This window comes from Apium graveolens, chromosome 10 (genome assembly GCF_009905375.1).
Source record: "Apium graveolens cultivar Ventura chromosome 10, ASM990537v1, whole genome shotgun sequence".
NCBI classification, from domain to species: domain Eukaryota; kingdom Viridiplantae; phylum Streptophyta; class Magnoliopsida; order Apiales; family Apiaceae; genus Apium; species Apium graveolens.
Genome location: NC_133656.1, coordinates 64,826,211 through 64,849,279, shown reverse-complemented (window position 1 = coordinate 64,849,279; position 23,069 = coordinate 64,826,211). Strand labels below are relative to the sequence as shown.

General features: G+C 34.5%; 3 protein-coding genes across 9 annotated transcripts; all 3 read right to left on the bottom strand.

The window, feature by feature from the left end:
• Positions 1-1,299: 1,299 nt before the first annotated feature.
• Positions 1,300-7,086, bottom strand: LOC141692242 (putative inactive purple acid phosphatase 27). Its single transcript, XM_074496969.1, has 12 exons — positions 6,761-7,086; positions 5,415-5,506; positions 5,256-5,325; positions 5,020-5,142; positions 4,749-4,841; positions 4,366-4,495; positions 3,829-3,910; positions 3,604-3,736; positions 3,083-3,288; positions 2,650-2,775; positions 1,862-2,171; positions 1,300-1,765 (listed from the first exon to the last, which is right to left on the bottom strand). The coding sequence occupies exons 1-12, from the start codon at positions 6,938-6,940 to the stop codon at positions 1,460-1,462; spliced, it is 1,851 nt and encodes a 616-aa protein (XP_074353070.1). The 5' UTR covers positions 6,941-7,086; the 3' UTR covers positions 1,300-1,459.
• A 1,349-nt stretch (positions 7,087-8,435) lies between these two features.
• Positions 8,436-15,122, bottom strand: LOC141692444 (uncharacterized). Of its 7 annotated transcripts, XR_012562818.1 has the most exons (6): positions 14,761-15,122; positions 13,211-13,474; positions 12,947-13,025; positions 10,122-10,207; positions 8,897-8,978; positions 8,752-8,806 (listed from the first exon to the last, which is right to left on the bottom strand). XR_012562818.1 is itself a non-coding variant. In XM_074497285.1 (5 exons), the coding sequence occupies exons 1-5, from the start codon at positions 15,061-15,063 to the stop codon at positions 8,743-8,745; spliced, it is 774 nt and encodes a 257-aa protein (XP_074353386.1). In that variant the 5' UTR covers positions 15,064-15,118; the 3' UTR covers positions 8,436-8,742. The 7 variants fall into 7 exon arrangements, 6 of the variants coding, with proteins under 6 accessions (XP_074353386.1, XP_074353387.1, XP_074353389.1 ...); XM_074497285.1 differs by lacking the exon at positions 10,122-10,207 and having other exon boundaries at positions 8,436-8,806; positions 13,211-13,456; positions 14,761-15,118; XM_074497286.1 differs by lacking the exon at positions 10,122-10,207 and having other exon boundaries at positions 8,436-8,806; positions 13,211-13,456; positions 14,770-15,118.
• Positions 15,123-15,493: 371 nt separating this feature from the next.
• Positions 15,494-22,380, bottom strand: LOC141693166 (uncharacterized). The gene is made up of 12 exons (XM_074498183.1): positions 22,204-22,380; positions 21,360-21,488; positions 20,176-20,268; positions 19,962-20,041; positions 19,572-19,685; positions 18,497-18,570; positions 17,995-18,071; positions 17,067-17,150; positions 16,885-16,977; positions 16,626-16,733; positions 16,449-16,520; positions 15,494-16,198 (listed from the first exon to the last, which is right to left on the bottom strand). The coding sequence occupies exons 1-12, from the start codon at positions 22,375-22,377 to the stop codon at positions 15,755-15,757; spliced, it is 1,542 nt and encodes a 513-aa protein (XP_074354284.1). The 5' UTR covers positions 22,378-22,380; the 3' UTR covers positions 15,494-15,754.
• Between the last annotated feature and the right edge of the window lie 689 nt (positions 22,381-23,069).

Below are 23,069 nucleotides of genomic sequence, written 5' to 3'. Positions count from 1 at the left end.
TCATTTCATAACTCAATCTCGCCGTGAAGTTTTTTTTTAAGGTAGTTGTGCAAGTTACTTATCATTGTATTTGTATATTAGCTTGTTCTCTTCGTCATCAATGGAGTATACTTAATTTTACGACCAATATCTTTGTTTTACACATCATTTCATAACTCAATCTCGCCGTGAAGTTTTTTTTTAAGGTAGTTGTGCAAGTTATTTCATAATTCGTATCGTTTCATATATTTTTGTGTCGTGTTTCGTGTACAGAAGAGTAAACACATATCTCTAACTAATTGTTTCAAATCTGAAAATTATGTTTTAAAATAGACTAAATGTACTTTTTAATAATATATTTTTTTTATTATTTTTGTCAATTATATAACAAGTGTAAATTTCGGTCAAAATTTGATAAGTTGACGGCCAAAAGTCAAAACAGACATGTAAATAGGGACGGAGGGAATATTAAACCTCAGCTTTTGCGGCTGCTCTGGGGAATATGGTTTATCTATGGGAAAATCAAATGATAACACCAGTTATTGCAGGAGAGTGGAGTTCGGAGCAATTTTTGAATGGAGACGATAGAGGGAGGTTCTTGCGAGGCAGGTGCATAAATGTAACGGGAACAGTTTCAGTTTTTGAAGCTGAGTCAGTCGGAGTTTGTGAAGTTTTGTCTTGGATCATGCAGGAGTCCCACCAGCCTGTGAGTATTGAGAGCGACTCGCTTCAAACCGTGAATGCATTGGCTAAGAAGGTCCATTATCAGTTTGAAGTTGGTGACATTTTGTACAGATGCAGAATGGCTCTTCTCAATATAAGTGATGTGTCAGTTGGTTTTGGTAAACATTGAGACAAATCAAGAAAGAAGGTAGCTTAATGGGAAATAAACAGAAGAATGAGTAGTAGGCTATGTTATTACCTTCAATCCAAGTAAAGGAGGGGCTCTTTAAAAGTGGTTGTTCACCTGAATCATAGTTTATCATTGAGATTTCCGCAGATGATACACTGAAATCTTTTTCTTTCGAGCTATGAATTGCTTGTTTTTGTTGTACAGTTTTCGGCTCTAAAGAGGAGAAATGCTAGAGTCTCAAAAACGGGTCCCAATATCGTTCCCGAATGATGAGTTGTCAACATAAAATAGGTCCTTCATTATGTATTAATCTGAATCTCACGAATTAAAAGATGACACGTATTATTTTGAGAACGTTTTTGGGAAATTTTTGGGTAAGTAGCATTGCTCAGTGAAGATATTCTCACAAAAAAATGATGAGATACTCTCATTTTCCTTTTTTAGAGAGCATTTAAATGAAGAATATGTAGTACAAATGAAATATTCACTTTGTAAAAATGCACATTACAAAATGTAAAGTTGCACATCACCCTCAAATATCGTTATCAAATCTAATAGAATGATATCTGCTCAATACCAATTTCGGACAGACTTCTATCAAACAGTCTCTGGATTCATGGAATAGCTTCATGAAGCTGCAGTGGTGGCCTCACAGCTATCATGTACACAGGCCAAGACATCTTTATAATCTCTTGATATGGTGAATGAATCGTATACCAGTCCATCGCTGCTCTTCTTATACTCGAACAACAAGGACGAGTGATTAAATGCTGTTAGTTTAACAAATCCAAAGTCATAATCTTTGTAAAGACTCCAACTGGTTTTAAGTTCACTAAATTCAGATAGATGGCTCCCTGCTCCACCAGCAACAACGTGGATTGTTCCGTTCATTGTGCCAGAATAGTTGGATTTTTCCGAGTTCACACATCGGTTCTGCTCCACAAGCAAAGATATGGACAATTAAGGATAAGCTAGATTAACGAAGTTTCTGAATGATCCAAATGAAAACAAAGTACAAAATATATGTACCTGGTACATAGGACAAGTTCTTTCGTAGTTATGTACATGCCCATAAAATGCTATGTCCACCTTATATTTCTGCCAGAGCCTCTGCAAGCTTTCCCTACCCATTGGTTCTTCAAATGAACCTTCCAGGCCGTAATATTTGTCGGAAGAGTACCCGAGGACCCGATGAGCAGCAAAGATCAGCCAGGGCTGCTTTTGTCTGTCCACTGATGCAAGACATTTTTCAATGAACCTGTACTGCTCAGAACCCTCCCTCCAGTCATGTTCTGTATCAGCTATGCAGAAATGAAACATCCCATAATCAGTCGAGTACCTTGCAAGTAACACACAGCCGCATATGTGTCAGACCTTTTTATAGATGCAAAAGAAAATGTTATGACTACAGCCTAAGCATAACACCAATTTACAATGTACTGAACTTGATTGGTGCTGGCTACCTTTCACTTGTCCAAAAACAAATTCTCGAACATAGATACTAGTGAGGGACAGCTTATACAAACTTTTAAATGGAACATACTAACAAGTACAGTAAAACACAGGCCTGAAACTTAGATGCTTAAATACAATATTTTATCTGTAATGCCGCAACACGATAAGTCTAGGTTTTACTTGAGTCAGAGGTACCATAGTGTAACGATAGTCACACAAGTGATTGTGTCCATGTGCTGAAGCATTGTAAATATAACAGGAAACACTTCAGGCATTGATTAACTACAAGAAGAAGAAAGCTTATTATTGTTTCCTCTTCTACAACCAAGTGAGAAATTTATTCGAGAAGCAATAATCCATACCAGAATTTGGCTCTGTTTTCTGCAGGAACGTAGAACATGGTCTCAGCTAACACGCCACATTCTCCACCTGAATCCACAGTATCGTAGAAGGATCCTGATCCAGGCCAGTCACGCTCGTGATTTCCACTGCAAAAAAAGACAGAAATTATTACATGCTCATTCCAGAAAAGGAGTACTATGTGTTTCTCTCCCCAAAAACGATCCACCTTTCAATCATGATGACATAAAACTATTTCATCAAATTCAATATTGTAATTTATTGTTATGCCGCCAATTCACCCTAAAAACTCTCATATTCACCGGTAAATGTGGTATACTGCAGTTATATTGAAATTCTGCAGATGGAATCTTTTGTGGAGCAGAGGCAATATTAGGTTTGAAGTAAGGTCAATAAATAATAAAAAAAGTCTCCATTTAGTTATATAGAACAAACCTAGCAACCATATATGGCACAGTGGATGCAATAGGTTCCACCTGTGATGTGAATTGGTCCCATTGTGAAATGTATCCATTTGCATATGACAAATCTCCAATATGAAAAACTATGTCAATGTTCTTCAGGTCCTTGATCAATTGGTCGGTGGTATTCAGTGATCCGGGTTGATAATTACTATACTCATTTGAACCATCACGCTCTGCCTGAAATACACAAAAGATAGTCAAATTTCTGTGAGAGCCAGACGACCTATATTATTGGTTAAACTTTCATACATGCATCAAAGGATTGGATATTATGTAAAATCAAACGCTTTGTTTGGATATATAACTATAAAATCATAGAATTATGATCATAGTAGTTTAGCTATATCTTTTAGATCAATTTGACGCATGAGCTAGATAAATGAGGAATCAATGATTTTTCATAGACCTACTAAAAAAGGTTGGATTGAACTGTTGATTAATCTTTATCTGTTAGCATTATATAAGAATCGGTTTTCAATTTAAGCTGACTACCTTTCCCATGTCTCCAAATATAATAATCTTCTGTAAGGAATCCTGACCAGGATATGGTGATGATTTAAATGAATAAGTCTTGCTCCATATATATGAACCATCAGGTAACATGTGCCCCATTCTGTAGGTGTACCTGGAAAAAGTTGTCAAGACGATAAATCACAGACATCATACGAAGTTTAAAAGCTGTTTTTGCAAATCCTAATGAATTCTCAGATTGATTACTTAATATTTGGCCACAAATCCTTCAAGAAACTTGTATGTATGAATCCAGGATCACGCCAACCAACTGTCCGTGCAGGCGATCCTACAAATATTATAGACACGTCATCTAACAAGAATCCAGCCAATCAATCAGTGTATTCATACAAGTCTAATGAATCTACTGTACTATGCAAGTGATACATATATATTTGAAGTGATAACAAATTGACAAAATTGACCCTATTTTGTGATATATTGTAAAAAAAATATTCGTAGCTTTCCAACTCTGTTCCAATTCTTTTTCAAACACAAACATAATACCAGATCTTATCTGAATTCCCAAGCTTCAATCCAACTAGATTTCCATCAATGTACAAAGCATTAGCCTATTATCTTATTTTCATGCATCTGATTGCAGTTTTCAGATGCCAGGGTAAATAGCTACAAATGGATTAAGTGCGAAGCAAGCCCATGGAGGTTGATCTATATGAGATATATTTTCTTAACTAATGAGGTCGTAAGTTACATTATTCTAATTTACGTCAATTAGATTTTTACCACACATGCTGTTGCGCGTAAAAGTCAGTGTTCCTGCTGGTGAGCGTCTTTGTGACTGTCCTTTCATACCCCACTCAACAAAAGCAATGGCTTCATCTGTGTTATATCCACTTGTCCATGTGACTGTCATCTAAAGATCAATAAAAGATGGTCTAAGAAATAGGTGTAGGACAAATTGTCGATAGAATTGGTTCCTCTTTGGGGTAATTTATGACATAATATATAGAGAAACTTCCACAGCAGTCAAGCAGCCTCAAGTTTAGATATTATAATAACATTGAGAAACAGAAGATCATAATGTGTCAAGTCGCAAGCAATTCGATTGGCACTCAGGATGTCCCTTAAAACAAAATATGGAGGATTGATGAACAATGTAAACTTACTTCATTCCAGTATTTCCCCTGAGCAAGGCGAGGATATACAGGAGCTTTTGGGTTAACAAACCTTATTGAATCTGACACGGCCACCACTTTTGGCTGCAATAGTGAATAATGTAATTAGATAATGTCATGCCAACAGAAGAACTACTGAAATTTTGTGATATGCCTAAAATGCACCTAAAGGCTAGATCCACCAATATAGTACATCCAGAACAATGGAACTAAATCTAAATCATATTAAGTCAAGACATAGAATTGTATATGACAAGCTTACATTGGACAAGCCACCTGAAAATAACGCAAATGAGAAATCTGCTCGTTGATTGATTAACTGGAACTTAATCGAAGCCCTGCCTGTCTTCGTGTAATTGGAAGTGGAGTGATTTGCATATGCATACTGCAATAAGGACACTTTTATCTTCAATTTTCTATGTGAATTAATAGAAGACACTAAAACATGGTTCACCAAAATATCTCCAACATTATAGCAAGACTAAAAAGTATACATACCTTTATTGGGGCTGAACATATGTATGGACTCTGTTCCTTGGGATCGTTCTCGTAATAACAATCTGATCCGCTGCCACACTCAAGTATTTGATTTAGAATTCATTATTAATATGAAAATCTACAGAAACCATAGTGGTGTGAGGGATATAAAAATTTTACTTAAACTTCGCAGGAGAAAAAACTCCGACCCAATCATCTTCAGATGGTTTTGCGTGATCAAGTTCCACATTAACCCATTGAGTATCCTCACCCTGTCATCATCCATTTAAAAGCAAATTAGATTAGAGTTTTAGCTAATTACTACAAAACTGAATTCAAGAGGAAGCTTTTATCGGCACATAAGCTGGTGTAGTGGTGTACTCCCTTGCCTAGAGACCTTAATGCTCCGGTGGTTTAGTGAATGAGGAATAGAAAGCAATTTATGGTATTAAGTTGTAAGTCATTATCATTTTCGTTCACTCCTTCCATTAATACGAATTTGAATTAGAGATCAATCCCGCCATTATGATTTTTGGAGATGAGTACCTAATCCTACTTCCTACTCATTCTCGTTATTCAATTTATCATAACTAACTTGATACTCTCTCAATTACTTCTTCTCTTCCGACAACTTTTGTCACAAGTTTTAAATCCATTCCTGCCTTGTATCAAGTGAGTTGGTAATTTAACGCCGTATAAGATGAGCTCTCGGTAATCCCAAATAAAAAAAAAGGTTTTCGATTAAGAGGCATATAAACATATTAAGCATTTTCACCACATACCATACATACATTCCCTTGCCCCAAGAACTTGATGCTCCGTTAGTTCAATAGTTGTAACAAATGCAATTATGGAGGAACATAATAAAACTTGAACTCGTCTCTAACAAATAATTTTAATTTTAATTCAATTCTCCATTCCATCAATACACATATGAACTAGAGCTCAATCGCACCATTTCGAGAATGTGTAATTAATTACTCCTAGTTTGAGTTTGGCTTATTTTTTATTGATGAAATTGGTGCGAATGTATGGGGTCCATTAACATTAAAACTAATTCCACCAATGATAATAATCCAAATTTATGAGAATTTGTGCTTATTGTGTACGAAAACCGAATTAGTAATTAGTAACATAACTCCGGATAAGATAGGCTCCTAGAAATCTAACTCACTAATTCCTAAAAAACAAAACTCGAAAAGTTTCCCAGTGAGAGCGTCTGTAATGTAAAAATACAACAAACAACAAGTGCTTCTAGTTTAAACAAGTCGTAACACAACTACACAAGTAGTAAAGTCAAACAAAAAAAATACCAGCTTAAATAGGAAATAAACAGATGAATGTGTGAATAATTAGTCCCGTCCCAAAATGAACGAGCCACTTCTTTTTCCCCGTATTTTAAATTTTTATTCAAAACAAAAAAAAAATCGAAAAAAAACTACATTATTATTTACAAAGCGCATTGAAATACGTGAAAAAAGAAGTGGCTCGTTCAATTCGGGACGGGAGAGTGCTATTATTATTACCTTTAAACCAAGAAAAGAAGGGAAGGCTTTAATAGAAGAGGAGTCACTGAGAGCATGAACAGCCTTGTGTATTGCTATCTTCGAAAGTGGTTGTTCGCCTTGAATTACATGTGAGTCGCTGTTTCTCAGTAACATGAAAACTATTATTGTTGATATAAACCCCAACATCTTCATCATCATTGGAATCTCCGATGATATTACGGTGGGTTTTTTTTTTTCTTGTTAAGCTATGATGATTGATGACATGTGTGTTTATATTGTGTGTATTGGATTTGGGCTTGGGGAAGAAGATTCTGTCAGATATTCTTGTTTTTGACTAGAAGTGTACAACTAGTTGCTAACTAACCGGAATAATAATGCCTCTAGTTCCAGCTGGGTAAATTTATCAAAAAAAATATAGTTTTTTTTACGAAAATTACAAAAATAATGTTTTTTCAAGTTGAGGGGTAAAAGGGATTACCATTATTTTAGATTTTTTATTGTCAGGGACATTAAAAATATATTTTAAGATTATTGATTAATCGAGCCGAGCCGAATACTGTCAGACTCAGCTCGAACTCGATTAAAATAGTTCGGGTTCGAACTCGAGCTAGATCGAGCCTTTAATTGCAAATTCGAAACTCGGCTCGTAAAAGGTTCGGTAGGCTCGAGTTCGGCTCGAAAACTTGAATTAATTCACTAAATACTAAAAAAATCGAAATATAATCTGTTCGACTCGAGTTCGGCTCGATAAAAATAAATAATATATATTAAATATTTATATAAAAATATATTTATAATAAAAAAAATTAAAAATAATAAAGGCTCGATAAGGCTCGCTAACCTTACAAGCCGAATAATTTGAAGCTCGAGCTCGGTTCGGTTAAAAATTCGAAAAGCTCGAGCTCGAGCTCGAGCTCGGCTTGATTATTTTCAAACCGAATTCGAATTTTTTACGAACCGAACTCGAGTAGCTCACGAACAGTTTGACTCGTTTATACCCCTAAGAGTGACTATAATTAGTTAATTCTTAATTAACTCATATATTGTGTGCGTTAATACAAATCTCACGTATAAAAATGCTTATTACTTTTATTTATTTAAAAAGTAGTGCTACAAATCCAAAAAATATTTATTGCTCTTATTTATTTAAAGAATAGTACTACAAATTCAAAATTCAATTCAAAATATAGTTTCAAAATGATGTGACATTGATGATATGTCATTTTGGATTATTTTAACTAGCAAAACTGACGTAAATGCTGATTGTGTGCTGACTAATTAAAACTAATATTTTGAAACGGTTTTGGGAACCGATTTTTATCTTATTTAAAACTGTTGATTATCAATTATTTTCAAATCATTACTGGCACTTAAGTTTGTAACCAAGGTCCCCAAAATGACCATGGGGCGGATAGATATATAGTTGACTTGTTAAAAGCTGGCCCCGGCCTGGCCTATACAATTACTTTTGTGCCATACGCGGCCGTCCACAACACCCAAATTATAAATTCATATGAAACAAATCCCCCATTAGTTGCTTATCTTGTACTACATATAAACAAATGAATTGCATAATATACTTCCAAGAAAACAGATCTTCCAACCTGTCCAGAAATATTCTTAATCCACAGACCACAGTACTTTAACATACTGTTTTAAGAATTTTAACTGATGATAACTACATGGGAAGAAGTAATCATCTCAAACCTGTCATTCATACCTTAAATTTATTTGATGATGGAAAATACGAAATCTTAATTGAGAGAAGTTTCTTTGAGATTTAAATATAGATAGGACAAGCATGAACTCGACTAAACCTACAACTAAGTACCACCGCCCCTACAAAGAACTGGATATACATATACAAAGATCTACATTCATGTGTTCCATCTACGCAGAAACGGAGAGACTAAGAAGCCCAAGAAGCCCGGCTGGTAACATAAAAATAACATAGGCACACTGGCACTGTCCGCGCCACATGTCTACCAAAATTTGTGAATTCACTTGTTTAAAAGTTGTGGCTTAGGGTAAAGGGCTGAAAGTTGCTTCTCCAAATCTAACAAACTGAGAACACATTAAAGAAAGTTGTGAGAAAACAAGAAGTGAATGTGTGCCAAATGTAGCAGAAAGAAAGTGAGATTCATGTTCACATACATCTCATATTTGTGTAAAGCTTCGCTACGCTTTGCCTTGTACAGGTCACTATCGGGTGGTAAATTGATCACCGTGGTACTGCCTGCAATTTTTTACAGATATAAAACAATAGGCAGCCAACTAAAAGACATTAAATTAATAAAACTCTTCCCTACCCATACATATACAAACAGTAAACCTTGATGCAATTAAATATTGTGTCATAACTCGCAGTTTTGACAATAATTTCCACCAAAATGAGTTCCAAATGGTCCACTAAGTACATGTTCCCATATTTCGATTATAAAAACAAGTGACAACATAGGTAAGTAAGAATTATTGTTCCATATCAGATTTCTTATGTAAAGTGGAGGTCAGCCTTATAAACAGATTACAGACGTGGTTCAAATCCAAACATACCAAGGGGAAGTAACAATGAATGATGACTAGTGAAAAGAATGCCATCAACTGCCTTCCAATCACAACATAATTGGTTCAACCAGACACTAACACCCAAGAAAAGTTTTAATCAATGTATAACTATAGGTTCATATGACTTCGTATTCAAATTACTAAGCATAAGAGATGAATGTCCGCAACATGCAACTCTAGATTCTAAAACATCGACATCCTGTTCACTCTTCCCTTTTTAATAAAGAACTTGTCCTAAAATTCCCATTATTTGGATAAGGAGCCAAGTCACCCACATTAAAGGTAGCACTCGCTCCACCAAAGTCACTACTCACGAGGGAGGTCAATTTTGTAAGCAGAATTGGTTCTAGTGCCTTATAGGACCTTATGCTCTTAAAAAATGCTTGCTTCCATGCTTGATAGGAAAACACTCTTCTGTAAATTAAGTTATTAAGCCAAACAAAAACGCCAAGTTGAAACTCTGTTGCCGCCTATTTCTACAAGGCCTTTGATTGTACTTCTTGTTCATCTCCTCCAATTGTTTCTTCACAAGTCTTAATAACAGCCACTTGCTTAGATTTGCTTCACAGTTCAGAAATTCTTTCTTAGAAAGAGGTGATGTATTAGTTCAGTAGGCAGAGGTGATGTATTACTTAAATAGACAGAATGACGGATGGGTTCACACCATAAACCACCTTGAATGGACAAGTCTCAATAGAAGGTTTTTCATTATAAGTGTTAATCAACATGAGCAAGTCTGACTTATATCAGTACTTTGCAGTCTTGCTCACCGAAAAATTTATTTGCAGCAATGTACCCAAGTTCAATTAATTACCTCAGTTTGTGTGTCTGTCTGTGGATGATGTGAAATTTTGAACTACTGAATACAATTTCGCCCCCACAAATCCACATAAAGTTTTCCTAAAAAAAATAAAGGGAATTGATAAATAAGCAACTTGGTTTACTCTTTACGCTCCAACTTCATATTTTAGACATTTTAATTACATAACTATCCATGATTTCTCAATAATGAACTTAATTGAATTTGTATCTGTTATGGGTAATTGTGTAATTCACATGTCAATTGAAGCTTATATAGTAAAAAATGGAGCTTATTTATCATTTCCCAAAAATAAGTACCCCTATCAGACACAATCCTCCTGGAAATATAATCACGTTAAACAACTTTACAGATGAGTAACATGACAACCATACCATATGGAATGAGCCATCTTCCAGAACTCGTGTAGGAAGACCTAAAAAGAATTCTAACCCTACCACTACATGGCAATCCACAATAAATTCTGAACTAACACAAATCCAGGGAACAACTGGTACAGGAAGAAAGTATACAACCGTTTATAGAATTATTTTTGAATTTTCTACATGTAGCACATCGCTCATTACACCTTGCGCATCAGAAATCAAGTTCTATAAAATGACCAGCTAGTCCACCACTGCGCACCTCACCAATCAAAAGCTCAAGAACCCTACATTTAGACCGACGCAATAAAGCTATTGAAGTTATGGTGTACATATTCTTTAATATTACTACCTCTTAGTTATTACTTGAAAAAATTGGTGACTGTTCATCCCTAATTGATGTTGGTGCAGGACGGATTGTAGAATGATTAATATAAAAACATATCATCAACATATCTTATATCCACCCATAACATATTTGGAACAAAATTGGTTAATTGGATATAAGAACCTTACATGAAGGTGCAAGGATGCTACCCGAAACACTACATGTACAAGGGCCACAACTATGTGTCGATTCTTCCTGTTAGCATTCAACTTTTTTTTAAACCTAGACAGTTATAAATATATATTCAATCTATTTTATTTTTTGCCTTCTTAAAAATATACAAACTTCATGGCAGACAAACCTGCGGAGAGGTTCTTCATTCTTTTCCTGTTTCCTTTTCCCCTGATATGAGGGCCAGATTTATCTCTACTCCACCGAGCTTCAACTAAATTTTTCCACCAATGAGGACCCATTCTGAAATTCTTTTCATCAATCAAACATATTTGGATACTGAGTTGAGGGATAGAAAATCCAGAGCTTTCATCTTTCAGCACATTTGACATTAATTCATTCATTAATAAGAAGACATCACTGTGTCATGCCTTGCTCAGAGTCTCGAACTTACATGTCGCCGTGCTATGTTCCCACATATGAAAGATTTCATGTAAAGTGTGTTGAATGGTAACTGTTCTGGATTTTCTATCCTCTAACGTGTTGTATGCAAGCTAGTTTGAGATGATGCAGAGAAATTTTTAAATGGATGCACAATCTTAAACTCAGTTAAAGCTCGGTTGATTGAAGATGGACCTAATTTCCATCAAATCAGGGATTACTCTTTTCACTGGATATACAGTTCCTCAAAAGAAAATGACTAACGGGAATAAAAAGCCTATAGGAAAATTTTGCCTACAATGATATTAAATTTAGATAGATTTATAATACAAGATATTTTAAATTCACTGAACAAATATTCCTAACTCTGTAGGTCCACACAAGAAAATGGAACGATACCAGGACACAGGAGGATCGACAGAGTGATCGTGGTACTCGTGGCTATAATATTTTGAGCTGCATTCTTCAACCATCATGTAAGTTTGATATATTCGTTTAATATATAATTTCTATTACAGCTAAATTTAAATCTGTTGTCATAAGATATAAATGTTGATGATCTTGTAACTCATGTTAAGCTACTAAACAACTTGAGTTTTAAGATACTCTTACAAGTTGTTCTAAGATACTCCTAAAAAATTTGTTGTTTTTTATACGCGCGCGTGTGTGTGTGTAATGGATTGTGGAATTCTTGATTAATTTTATGCACAAAAGTTGTGTCTCCAAAATTTATGAACTGCAACAATGGGGATGGACCTTAAGTCAAAGATTTTCACCAACTAACTGGTAAATTTGCTAATAGATACCCACCTTTAACCTTCCAAATCTATCATCTTCTAAACTAATATAGCCATAAGTTTAATTACCTATAATGGTCTTTTGCTTTTTATTTTAGATCTCCATCTAAACACTGATATTATAATTAGTATCACCTCTCAAAGTTTTAGGATCCTTGAGGAGCAAGCAGAATCTTAAAAGACCTCAAGTTTACATATGTTCTCAAATTTTGATTCCAAAAACATAGTGAGAACATACATATGATAAGAACAATACTATTCTATTATTTTACCAATATGTACCTCTCTTTGATATGCCCTTTAAAAGGAATCAACACAAAAGCTTAAATCATTTTACAAAATAAGGATTAAGGGGAGACCAATTTTTATCATTGTTATCGTTTTTAGTTCATTTATCCATTGTTTCTAAAGTTGTCCTGCATCACTACATGGTAGCAATTAATCTATAACTCTCTGCTAGCTATTCCGTCCAAATGTCAGATAATTTACATATTTCAGATGCTATAGGAATCTTTTGTTATTAGATATAAAAAAAAAATTAAAGATCGTTCAAATAAAGATTACCACATATGACATACATGTATGCATCATACCATAAAACTTAGACATGTAACATTAACTTGTAGTCCAGTAATATGACTTTGTAGACTACTGATAAGAATGGCCGCAAGTAAACTGGATAATGTACATGTCAAAAAATTGATATAGTTAGCAACATACATGGAAGGGGGACTGGAAATCTTTTTCCTTCACTTTTTGACATTATTTTGGTGTTTGCTTTTTTGGTGATAGGAAATCCCTGTCCGAAGTAGAACACAGATCAGTTCCATAAAAAGATATATCAATGAAAACCATCACAACACAAAAATGAACTCCAAAGTGTAGAAGAACAACTGCATACCAGTAGAAATCAAGGCATGAATATGCAAAAAGATGCTCTTAAAACTAGAGACACAATATTGTATATGTAAAATCGACACTTACCTTCTTCCTCTCCTTTCTCTTTAGAATTTTAACATGAAGCTTTTTAATGTAGTGCATCAAATGATAGCGAGAGTGTCTCGAGTATAAATCATCTCTGACATCCGGATTTGCAGATAGCCAGTCTGCAATGTCATTTGACTTCACTAGCTCTTTATCTTCTAAAGTCTCTAACCAAGTATAAACTGGTTTCCACTGATCAGTGCGCTGAAATCGAGCTTGCGAATGGTCGCCCTGTGAATGGTCATCCTGGTTAACATCATTTTCCTAACATAAGATAACAGATACTATAAGCAACCACAATTGTTATAAAACAAACAGCAAAAGGATGCAAGTCATGCATGCCTTGACACAGTCTAATTAATTCCGGGTTCCGGCCTCCCATAAAACACTATTAAAACAGATGATGAAGAAAGAATAGTAATAAAACGGCATAACAGTGATTATAAATGTTTGTATCTGCAATTCTGCATATGGTAAATATATTAAACTTAGACTAAACATGACCCATGAAAACATACCACAGAATACATTCTTATTTCAGGTGTATTTCATAATTTCTCAAATGTAAAACCGTCCATAAATCAAAGAACCACGAGTTTCTAACTCAGAACAAAAGCAAGTCTAAGCAAAGGAAGAACTAAACCATTACAATTACATTTAACTCTTCTTTGTAATATCACCCTTCAAATCAAGTAGTCACTCATTTTCATCCATATCAACAAATTACTTCCGTCTTCCTCACTTAAACATTCCTAGACATACCTTGTTAATGTCCAGATTACATGTGGAATTTGATATCTTCTATCGAAGTATACTAAAGAAAACTAATTAACAGCTACGCAATCAAAACACGAATTTCATAGGTAACATCCCTCTCTCTAGTCTCTAGTCTAATCTTCTTAGTTTGAACAGGCACTCCGCTATAAGCATCCATAGACTAGTCTAGAGCTTGAGCTACAGCTTCCGAGTCAACTCGCGACTTAACTCAATGTTTCTCACATTTTATATGACTCTCTCTCTCTCTCTCTCTCTCTCTCTCTCTCTCTCTCTATTTTGTTTAATCTTCTTAAGTTTGAACAGGCACTCCACTATAAGCATTCATAATCTAAAGCTTGAGCTACAGATTTCAAGTCAACTCGCAACTTGACTCACTGCTTCTCAGTTTGCTCTCTCTCTCTCTCTCTCTCTCTCTCTCTCTCTCTCTCTTTCTCTCTGTCTCTCTCTATCTATATCTCTCTAACAAAACACTTTCTTATAAAAGCACAATATTAGTATAGAACTTGAGCTACAGCTTCTAAGTCAACTCACAACTTAACTCCTTTTTCTCATTTGCACTCACAACTTAAATCACTGTTTCTCATTTGCATTTTATAGACTCTCTCTCTCTCTCCCTCTCTCTAACAACAACACTTCCTTATAAAAGCACAACATCAGAAAAATACAAACGTAACTACAGTCTCTCTCTCTCTCTTTCTCTAACAACAGTTATAAAACCACAACATCAGTAAATAAACACACACAGAGACAAAACAAATATAACAGCTCAGTACCTGAAGTACCTCAGGAGATCGAGTAATAGTAGAATAGATAGAAGCAAGCAGTTGGTGCAGATCAGGACGAGGCATATTTTTGATATGATCAGGTAAATACGCTTCGTTCGATTGAATCCAAGCTTCGATTTCATCAGAACTTATGATTTTCCCCTCGGGAAGCGTGGAGAGCCAGGCTCGAGCTGTTTCTTCCCATTGCTGCGACTGCGATTCGTTAATTTGAATTTGAAGTTGATTATTGTCGAAATTGTTAGTAAAGGGGTTTGTTAGGGTTTCGTTTTGGGGGTTCATTGAGTTCCACATTTCAGAACACTGTATTTGGAGGACTGATTATAAGTTTTAATATTTTTTTGTTAATATAAAAGAGACCGGACCACGAAACTACGAGAAACGTATCTTACATCATATTATATTATATTTACCATATTACGAGAAACGTATGTTATATCATATTATATTATGATTATGTTCTATGTCAGGACTCACAACACACATGTATGTGATCTGTTACCGAAATCGTTTGCATCACCCACCATTAAAAAAATACAAAAATGTTTATCATTTATTTCAAATAATTGTCTCTTCAGAGTTGCAGTAAAGCTTTGTGTGTCTTAAAACTTTCTTCACATAATTTTGATTTTAGAGTTACTATTTCTCTAAGAAAAGAAATGCAAATAAACAAAATCAAACATTCAAACTTAGCTGAAAAGAGAACATTTGCTAAAATCCTACATATTCTAATGAATGAAAAGTTTATGGTTTAAACAATCACACTTTAGTTGGTAAAAAAGAAATAATCACACTTTTTCTAAATTTTTTAATAGCGCGGAAAACATGTTAAACTGATTTGTTTTAGAACCTTACATCAAGACCATTTTATATGCAAGTTTCATTGTAACAGGTTTCTAAAGTTGTCTGATCTCGGTACTCAGAGCCAGGGGCGGATCCAGGATTTAAATTCCGGGAAGACGCATGATCTTTACCAGTTTAGCCTCTACCTGGTTTTTTTGGCTTTTGCCAACTTCTTCCTTTTCTTCTTCACAGCTTTTGGTATTTTAGTCTTCCTAGCCTCTCTTTTCTCTTCTTTAACTTTCTTCTTGTTCTCTTTTCTAGCTGCTTTTGTATCCTCAGGGTTCTTATTTTCAGGGAGAGACCTTTTTTCATCAGAGTCGGTTACATTATCTTCAATTTCGTCTGTTTCGTTATCTGATTCAGTTTCCTGTGAGTTAATATTATCAACTAGATCTGTAGGTAGTTCCAAGATGACGTCTCCTGCCTGTTGTTGATCTTCCACTTCTGAAAGAGAAGGTTGATCCCTAGAGTGAACCTCTCTGAGCCCTGTGATATTCGGGTAATACATATCTCCAGTGTCCTTTGTGATTTGCCTGACATCCTCTTCGGGATGAATCAGGTCATCCAGCCTTCTAGGAATATAGCACTGCTAATAAATTAAATCATAATATTAGACAAAGATCTATCAAGAAGTTCGGCAATACAGGAAATTCTTTTCACTGAAACAAATTATTAATTTTCTGACTACAGAACTGATTCGGGTTAACACATATTGCAAATGAATCGATTGAGAATTACCAACAACATTTTAGAGCCAATATCTAACAGGTACAATGGGGAAATATGCAGCAAGAAATTGCACGTAATATGATAAGACAGTGTGGCTTAAATATAACCTGGATTATAACAGAGTCTGCAATTTCATCCTCTGCAGAAAGCACGCCTCTTGCCAACACTTTTTGTTGAGCCTGAACATGCGGAAAAAGTTTACTTCAGAAAATTCAGAAAAAATGCATAACTCGGGGAGTTGAAAGTGAACTTATTACATATCTACATGCATAGGTCTTACTCACCTTTTCCAAATAACTGTCCACAGAATCATCGGTGATAGATGGATCAACTATGAAATCAAACAATTCATGATTCGTCATGACAGCTACACCGTGTTTCTTAAAGAAGTCCTGCAATTTACAACTCCCTTCATTTAGCTACTATTGTTACTGTGAAATCAAGGCTATATTATCTCTTCATCTAAAATCAAGGTTTTTTTACTTCTCTTGATCTTAAATATTAGAATAAAAACAAAAACAAAAAAAATTAGAAACAACTCACAGAAACATGAATGCAGTCCTCTTCTAGAAACTCAAGGGAATGCGGGTGGTCAAGATCAACTGATTGTGATACATCAATAATATACAAATGACCCTGGTACATGGAGGAAAATTTTACCAACAATCTTCAAGATAAAAAGTAAAATAATTAAAAGTATACTGTAAAAGGTATTAGAGGCTCACTTGGTAAAAAAGTATGTTGTATTCACTGAGATCTCCATGCACCAGCTTGCACTTCTGATATAATGTGCGCATTGCCATAATTATCTGGGAAATAGATGATAAAGGTTGTGGTAATATTACAGCTTACAACAATATGCAGAACTCACAATTCCGGATTATTTTTACTACCCTAGTAGCATGCAGAAAGTCGCGCATCACGCATTCAATATTTTAATGTTACGCGGGTGCATTTAACTATAATTTAGTTTCGTCAAGATAAGAAGTCATCCCCTATTTTTGCTTAACCTTTAGGGAGTCCCTTTCTAAAATCTTCCATCTGTTTCAGGGGAACATATAAACTGCTGTAAATAACAAGTCCAGCATCCGTCTAAAAGGCTAAACATCAAGCAACCTTTTGATGGTATATTAGATTGTTTCCGTCAATAAGTACTTGTTTTCCATGAAGGTAGTTGCGAGTTTTTATTAGTAATGATTACTTCTATCTTTAATTAACTAAATCATAAACAGCTGGAAACAACACAACAAGGTTCATGCAATTTTAAGTCTGATACTCCTGAGCTTGTTTCAGTCTGAGTTCAACGTAAGTTGTGTTTTTTACTTTTTTACGAGTACTCGGAAATCGGAGGTGAACCAATTCGGATTTTAGCGAGTACTCGGATGCTGAAAACGAGTACCGGGAAAATCGGCCGATTACTCAGTTTTTGGAGACGTGACCGAGTAGATCCGATTTCCGAGTTTTACAACCTTGCTCTTTATCAAATAAGGAAAAAAAACATTGGAAGGACATAGGTCTTGTATTTTTTTTAATAAATTTACCATTCAATCCCATTGTATGAGTTGTCCAAGTACACAAATTTAAAACTGAACACTTTTGCTAGATAATAGCAATTTTCCAACTAGCCAAAAATCACAAGTCCAGTAAACACACCTCCATATAAGCTTCGTGTAAACTGTCAAGAGATAAAGCAGCATCCTTAAGTCGAGGTGCAGCCCAACCGGATTTGCCTGCAAGAAAAACCTTACATGAATATCCAGCCAGCAGAGACATTGTGATTAACCATATTGAAGAATACTGAAAGTAGAGTAAGAGTTTTTGTCCCTAAACTTTAGAGCAAAGAAAAATTCTCATAATGAGAACAGTATCCTCTGATTTTTAACATCAGCGTGATTTCTCAGGGTATGAGTTACTGCCCACACAAAAATCCATGACCAGAACCGTATAAACAATCTTATCTGACATTAGAAAACAATAGGCACTTCTATTTAATTAGGGCATCTCTGCAAATTTAATCAATCCAAAGCACATAGTATTTTATTAGTACAAATATAAGGGATTAGTGGTGAAACAAAATAAAAGTGATCGATAACTTATTTCTCAGTTAGTAACTTGTTAAAATATCCAGAATGGACAATATAAACAAAGAAACTACCTATAAACTCCATAACAAGAACATGAAGCTTCAGATGAAGTGGAGTTGGGCACCTGATTCCAGCTGTCTTCAGCCTGTAATGAAATACAATAGCTATTTTTAAGACAAGTGATAGTCGATAAATCATACCCTTTACAAAGCATCACGAGACTACACTGCTGCAAGATACAATAGTTTGTTTTCTCATCTTGCCCTATATACCAGATAGTTTATTAAAAAAAACAAAATATATTTTTACTCCCTATAGTCAGCATAACTGATGAAATTTCACTACCACATAAGAAAGAAAAACATATGGATCAGAGCCAATAACTAAAGTAAGATTCTCAATAGTCGATACAATTACACATACTGATCCAAAATGTGGAAAGTGCATTACTTGTTTACAAAATAAAGCTCGGCAAGCTTGAAAATGAGACAACTAAGAACTAACTAACTAAGTATTCTCTAGAATCTCACAAAGTAAAAAAAGATGATCCTCGCTCATGATACATTCCCACGTCCACCCAATTTTTTAAAACCACATACTTCCTAAAATATATGTCATATAGATCCTAATACAAATATGTAATATACTCTGTTGTGTGTGTGTCTGTTTATCGTTTTTACAAAGCCTCTTTCACTTTTGGAAATAATATACAAGACAAAAGAAAGAAACGTTTTGTATGATCGTGGGAAGGACAGAAACATTTACGAACACACAAATAGGTAACCCCTTTAGAAAAGAAACAGCTGCGTAGATAAAACTGTAATATCTGCAATTCGAAATTAACGGGTATATGAATTTAGATTGAATGCTACAAACTAATTACAATCTAATTCCTATTGTTCCTCGAATTTAGGCCGAAATCTCTACAGGTACAGTAAGACCCTTTAAACCAAAATTTATCAACCAATATATTTTAACCAATGAAGGTTTTGAATAGTTTTAATCAACAAAATCCTTTGTTATAATTTCTACGAATTAGCAAAAAACTAGTTGATTCCTCAGCGCGACCAGTTCCAAATACGATGTAGCAGCAGGTAGCACTAAGCAGACATAGTAGAAACTGAAGAAAATAGTTTACCACCACACCTCATTAGATTTCTCATTTCTTTTTCAGCCCATGTCTTAACCATTTTTCTTGGATTGTGCTGGCAATATCCATATCTGAAACGGTAATCCCCCTGTACATATCTATCTCTATCCCTGAAATGTTCAAGAATCAGAAGACTAGTAACACTGGCATTGATAAGGCGAATCTGATTGTTTAATTCGGATGCTAGCTTGGACAGAAAAATACAATATGAAAAACACGTAAAGTGCTTCATTGAGTATGCATCTCTACATATGCACAGAGATATTTCTCGCATGTATCACTTTTCTCAGAAGCAAGCTGTGAGACAATTGAACGTATCGTGGCAATAATGAAAGAAATTGTATTATGAAAGTAATGATTACAAGACAGAGGATTGTCACACATACTTAAACACAAGTACTGAAGTTTTGTACACTTTGATCGCTAATTCCTGACCATCAGATCTTGTAGCATGATAAACATTTGCCTGTTAAAATAAAAATTTATAGAAAAACGAAAAATGAGAGTCAAGGATAAAAACATGGAAGAAAAAGAGAATTGTCATTGTTATTCAAAACAACAAGAAAAGCAGGTTTAGATGCAGTAATATCGCAAACACACTTCTTTACCAGTTGAGATACAACCATTCATCTCATGAAAGACACCACGATTCAGCATTTTGAATAAAACCATGCGAGTTCTGGGGTCAATTGCCTGAAAAAATAATAAGAGACATACTTAAGTGAGTTTAATTCAGTACTAACATTACCAAATCAGTGAAACTGATTTTAGATAGGGACCTAATACTAGAACTAGGCTGCAAAAGCAATAATCATGAATACTGTCATACTCGAACTTTCTTGAGCAGATCCAGCAACTTCTATTTAACTCATTTTTCATGTTCAGTCCTAAATAAAAGTTGCACTTGACTAATTTATCTGGCAAGTAGGGGAGTGCCATTACATGCTCCAGTCACTTCAGACAAAACTCTGTTAAAGTTTTACTTCAGGAGTTGGATTGGTATTCAGGTATACTTATGATGCTTTTTTTAATATAAATCGCTCTATTAGACAAGACATTGCCCAGCAGGACCTCATATTAAAAGAAGAGCAACTTATATCAATACTTGCATCTAAAATTTGTGAGAAGAAAGTTAGAAGATACAATGTTACACTAATTTATAAATGAACCCACAAAATCAGTAGAACTGCTTCATGCAGAAACTGAACTAGTAGAGCGCGCAAATTTAAGCTTTTTCAGAGTTACTCTGAAGCTCTGAGCTTCCACTCAACTCATTTCATGCATCAATTAGGAAAAAACGTGCTCGGAAAAAGTGATATTACACATAAAGTCATGTGATTCATGTGACTATGACTCAAATCGAACATAATCCTGGTAAATTTGCACTCGGGTAGTTGGATTGATGTGAATTATGGACAATAGAACAAGCCAAGTTTTGTAGATAGGACCTATGATGAGCTGTATTTTATCCAAACAAGCCCATCTGAGCAAGAGTAGGCTAGAAGCATAACTGATAAGTGATACATAGTTGAAAACACTAACTAGCTCGACATCTGACTTAACAAAAAAAAAGGAACACAAAGACATCTGTATTCATGTGCTTGTTTAGAGTAGAATAATATAAATTTCTGTTTAAATATTTTCAGTGAGCTATCAGATTTCAGTTTTTTATATAACTGCGTCTGATACTGATAAATTTCTTTCCTTTCATATTAGAAAACAGAGAGAAACTACTTAATTAAAGCAAACCGATAAAAGTATCAAGCCAGCAAGATGGTGCATACTTGCTCAACAGTTGCACGATCCGCTTTCTCAGTAGTTTTAGTTTTTACAATAGCCATGTCTCTAACACTTCCGCGAATGGCAGTAGTCACAGAGTTTGACATGCCTACACTAAACTTTCCCTCCCATTCCTGCACTAACATTAATTCAGCACAATAGTTGAAGCCAAAATCAGAAAAACAATGTAGGCCAGGTGAATTGACTGACATATATACAAAAGAGAATATATTTTTTGCGCGCATAAATTTCAAATTAGCTAGCAATGCTATCAATAGTGCTAGACATAATCCCAGTATGCATAAAAAGTGTAGACATTGGCTCATTTGTGATATCATATAAATAACTTATACATAAGTTACAAAATGTGTGTACTGTATTTCTGATTTATAAATAACTTATAAGCGTTCGACAAACAGACCCTAAGTAATTTATAAACAACTTTTTTGTTCGACAAACAGACCCTAAGTAATTTATAAACAACTTTTTTTTGACAAATATGGCTTATAGCCTTACAAAGTGAGTATCTGTTATAAATCTCAGGATGAGTCAGGGTCGAAACCAAGATCTAGTACGACAGAGGATAAAGAACGACAGAGGATAAGCTCTTAACCACTGAGCTAACCGTGCTCAATTTATAAACAACTTATAATCTTAAAAAAGTATGAATTTCTGACTTATAAGTAACTTATAAGTATTAACAACCAGGCATATAACTTTCAAGTAAGATGGAAAATAAATTAATCAGATTTTAAACTCAAAAAGATTATATAAACCATTCCAACATCCATAAATATAGATTTGGAATACAATGTGTGAATGCATCATCCCATGCATGCATGCATATACCTCTAATGGTGAGGCTCTGCGAGAACGAAGGCCTCCGTGAGCATTCGGACGTCCGGTGTAAGCAGTAGAGGCTCCATCAATAGCATCATCATCTTCATCATCATCTTTAGAGTCCAGATAATCCAAATTATCTTCTGAATCCGATGACCAGTCATTCTCTTCTTCTTGTAGCATGGCTAATGACTTTTCTAAATCAATTGTCATTGCTAATTAAGTGCAGCTTGATGTCACTGATTCTTAATCTTTTTTTTAATTGTGACATGGAAGCTTAATTAATTATCACTATAGCAATAGTGGCCGAGTGTTATTAGTTCTTAGGAACCTCTCGTACTCTTCTAGGGTTTGTGCGAAAGTTCGTTAGTTAGGTTAGGCCATGTATGCTACTTACTTTTGAGTAATTTTATAATTTTTTTTAATTTTTTTTTTCAGAATAAAAATTTTAACATAAAATTTTTGATTCAGAAAAAAAAATTTAAAAATATTATGAAACTACACTCTATAAAAATCTCGAAATACTTGCAAATTGTGTACGTAAACTTCATAAAACTTTTATTCAGAAAAAAATTAAAAATATTATAAAATTATACTTTGTAGAATTCTCGAATACGCTTTTTTATACCATCTTAATTCTATGTTTCTTTTTCTTTTAATAATAAAATTAGATTTTATTTTTATCTTATAAAAAAAGAATTAAAAATAAGAAATATTATATGAAAAGCACGGCTTTCATGTTAACCCCCTGCAAAAAAAAATTATTTGGTAAAAAAAATTTAAAGGCTCTAAAATTGAAATCCGCAATAATTCTCAAATTCTATATGCGACATTCTTATTGCTACTATATTTTATTTTATTAAAAATGAGATGGG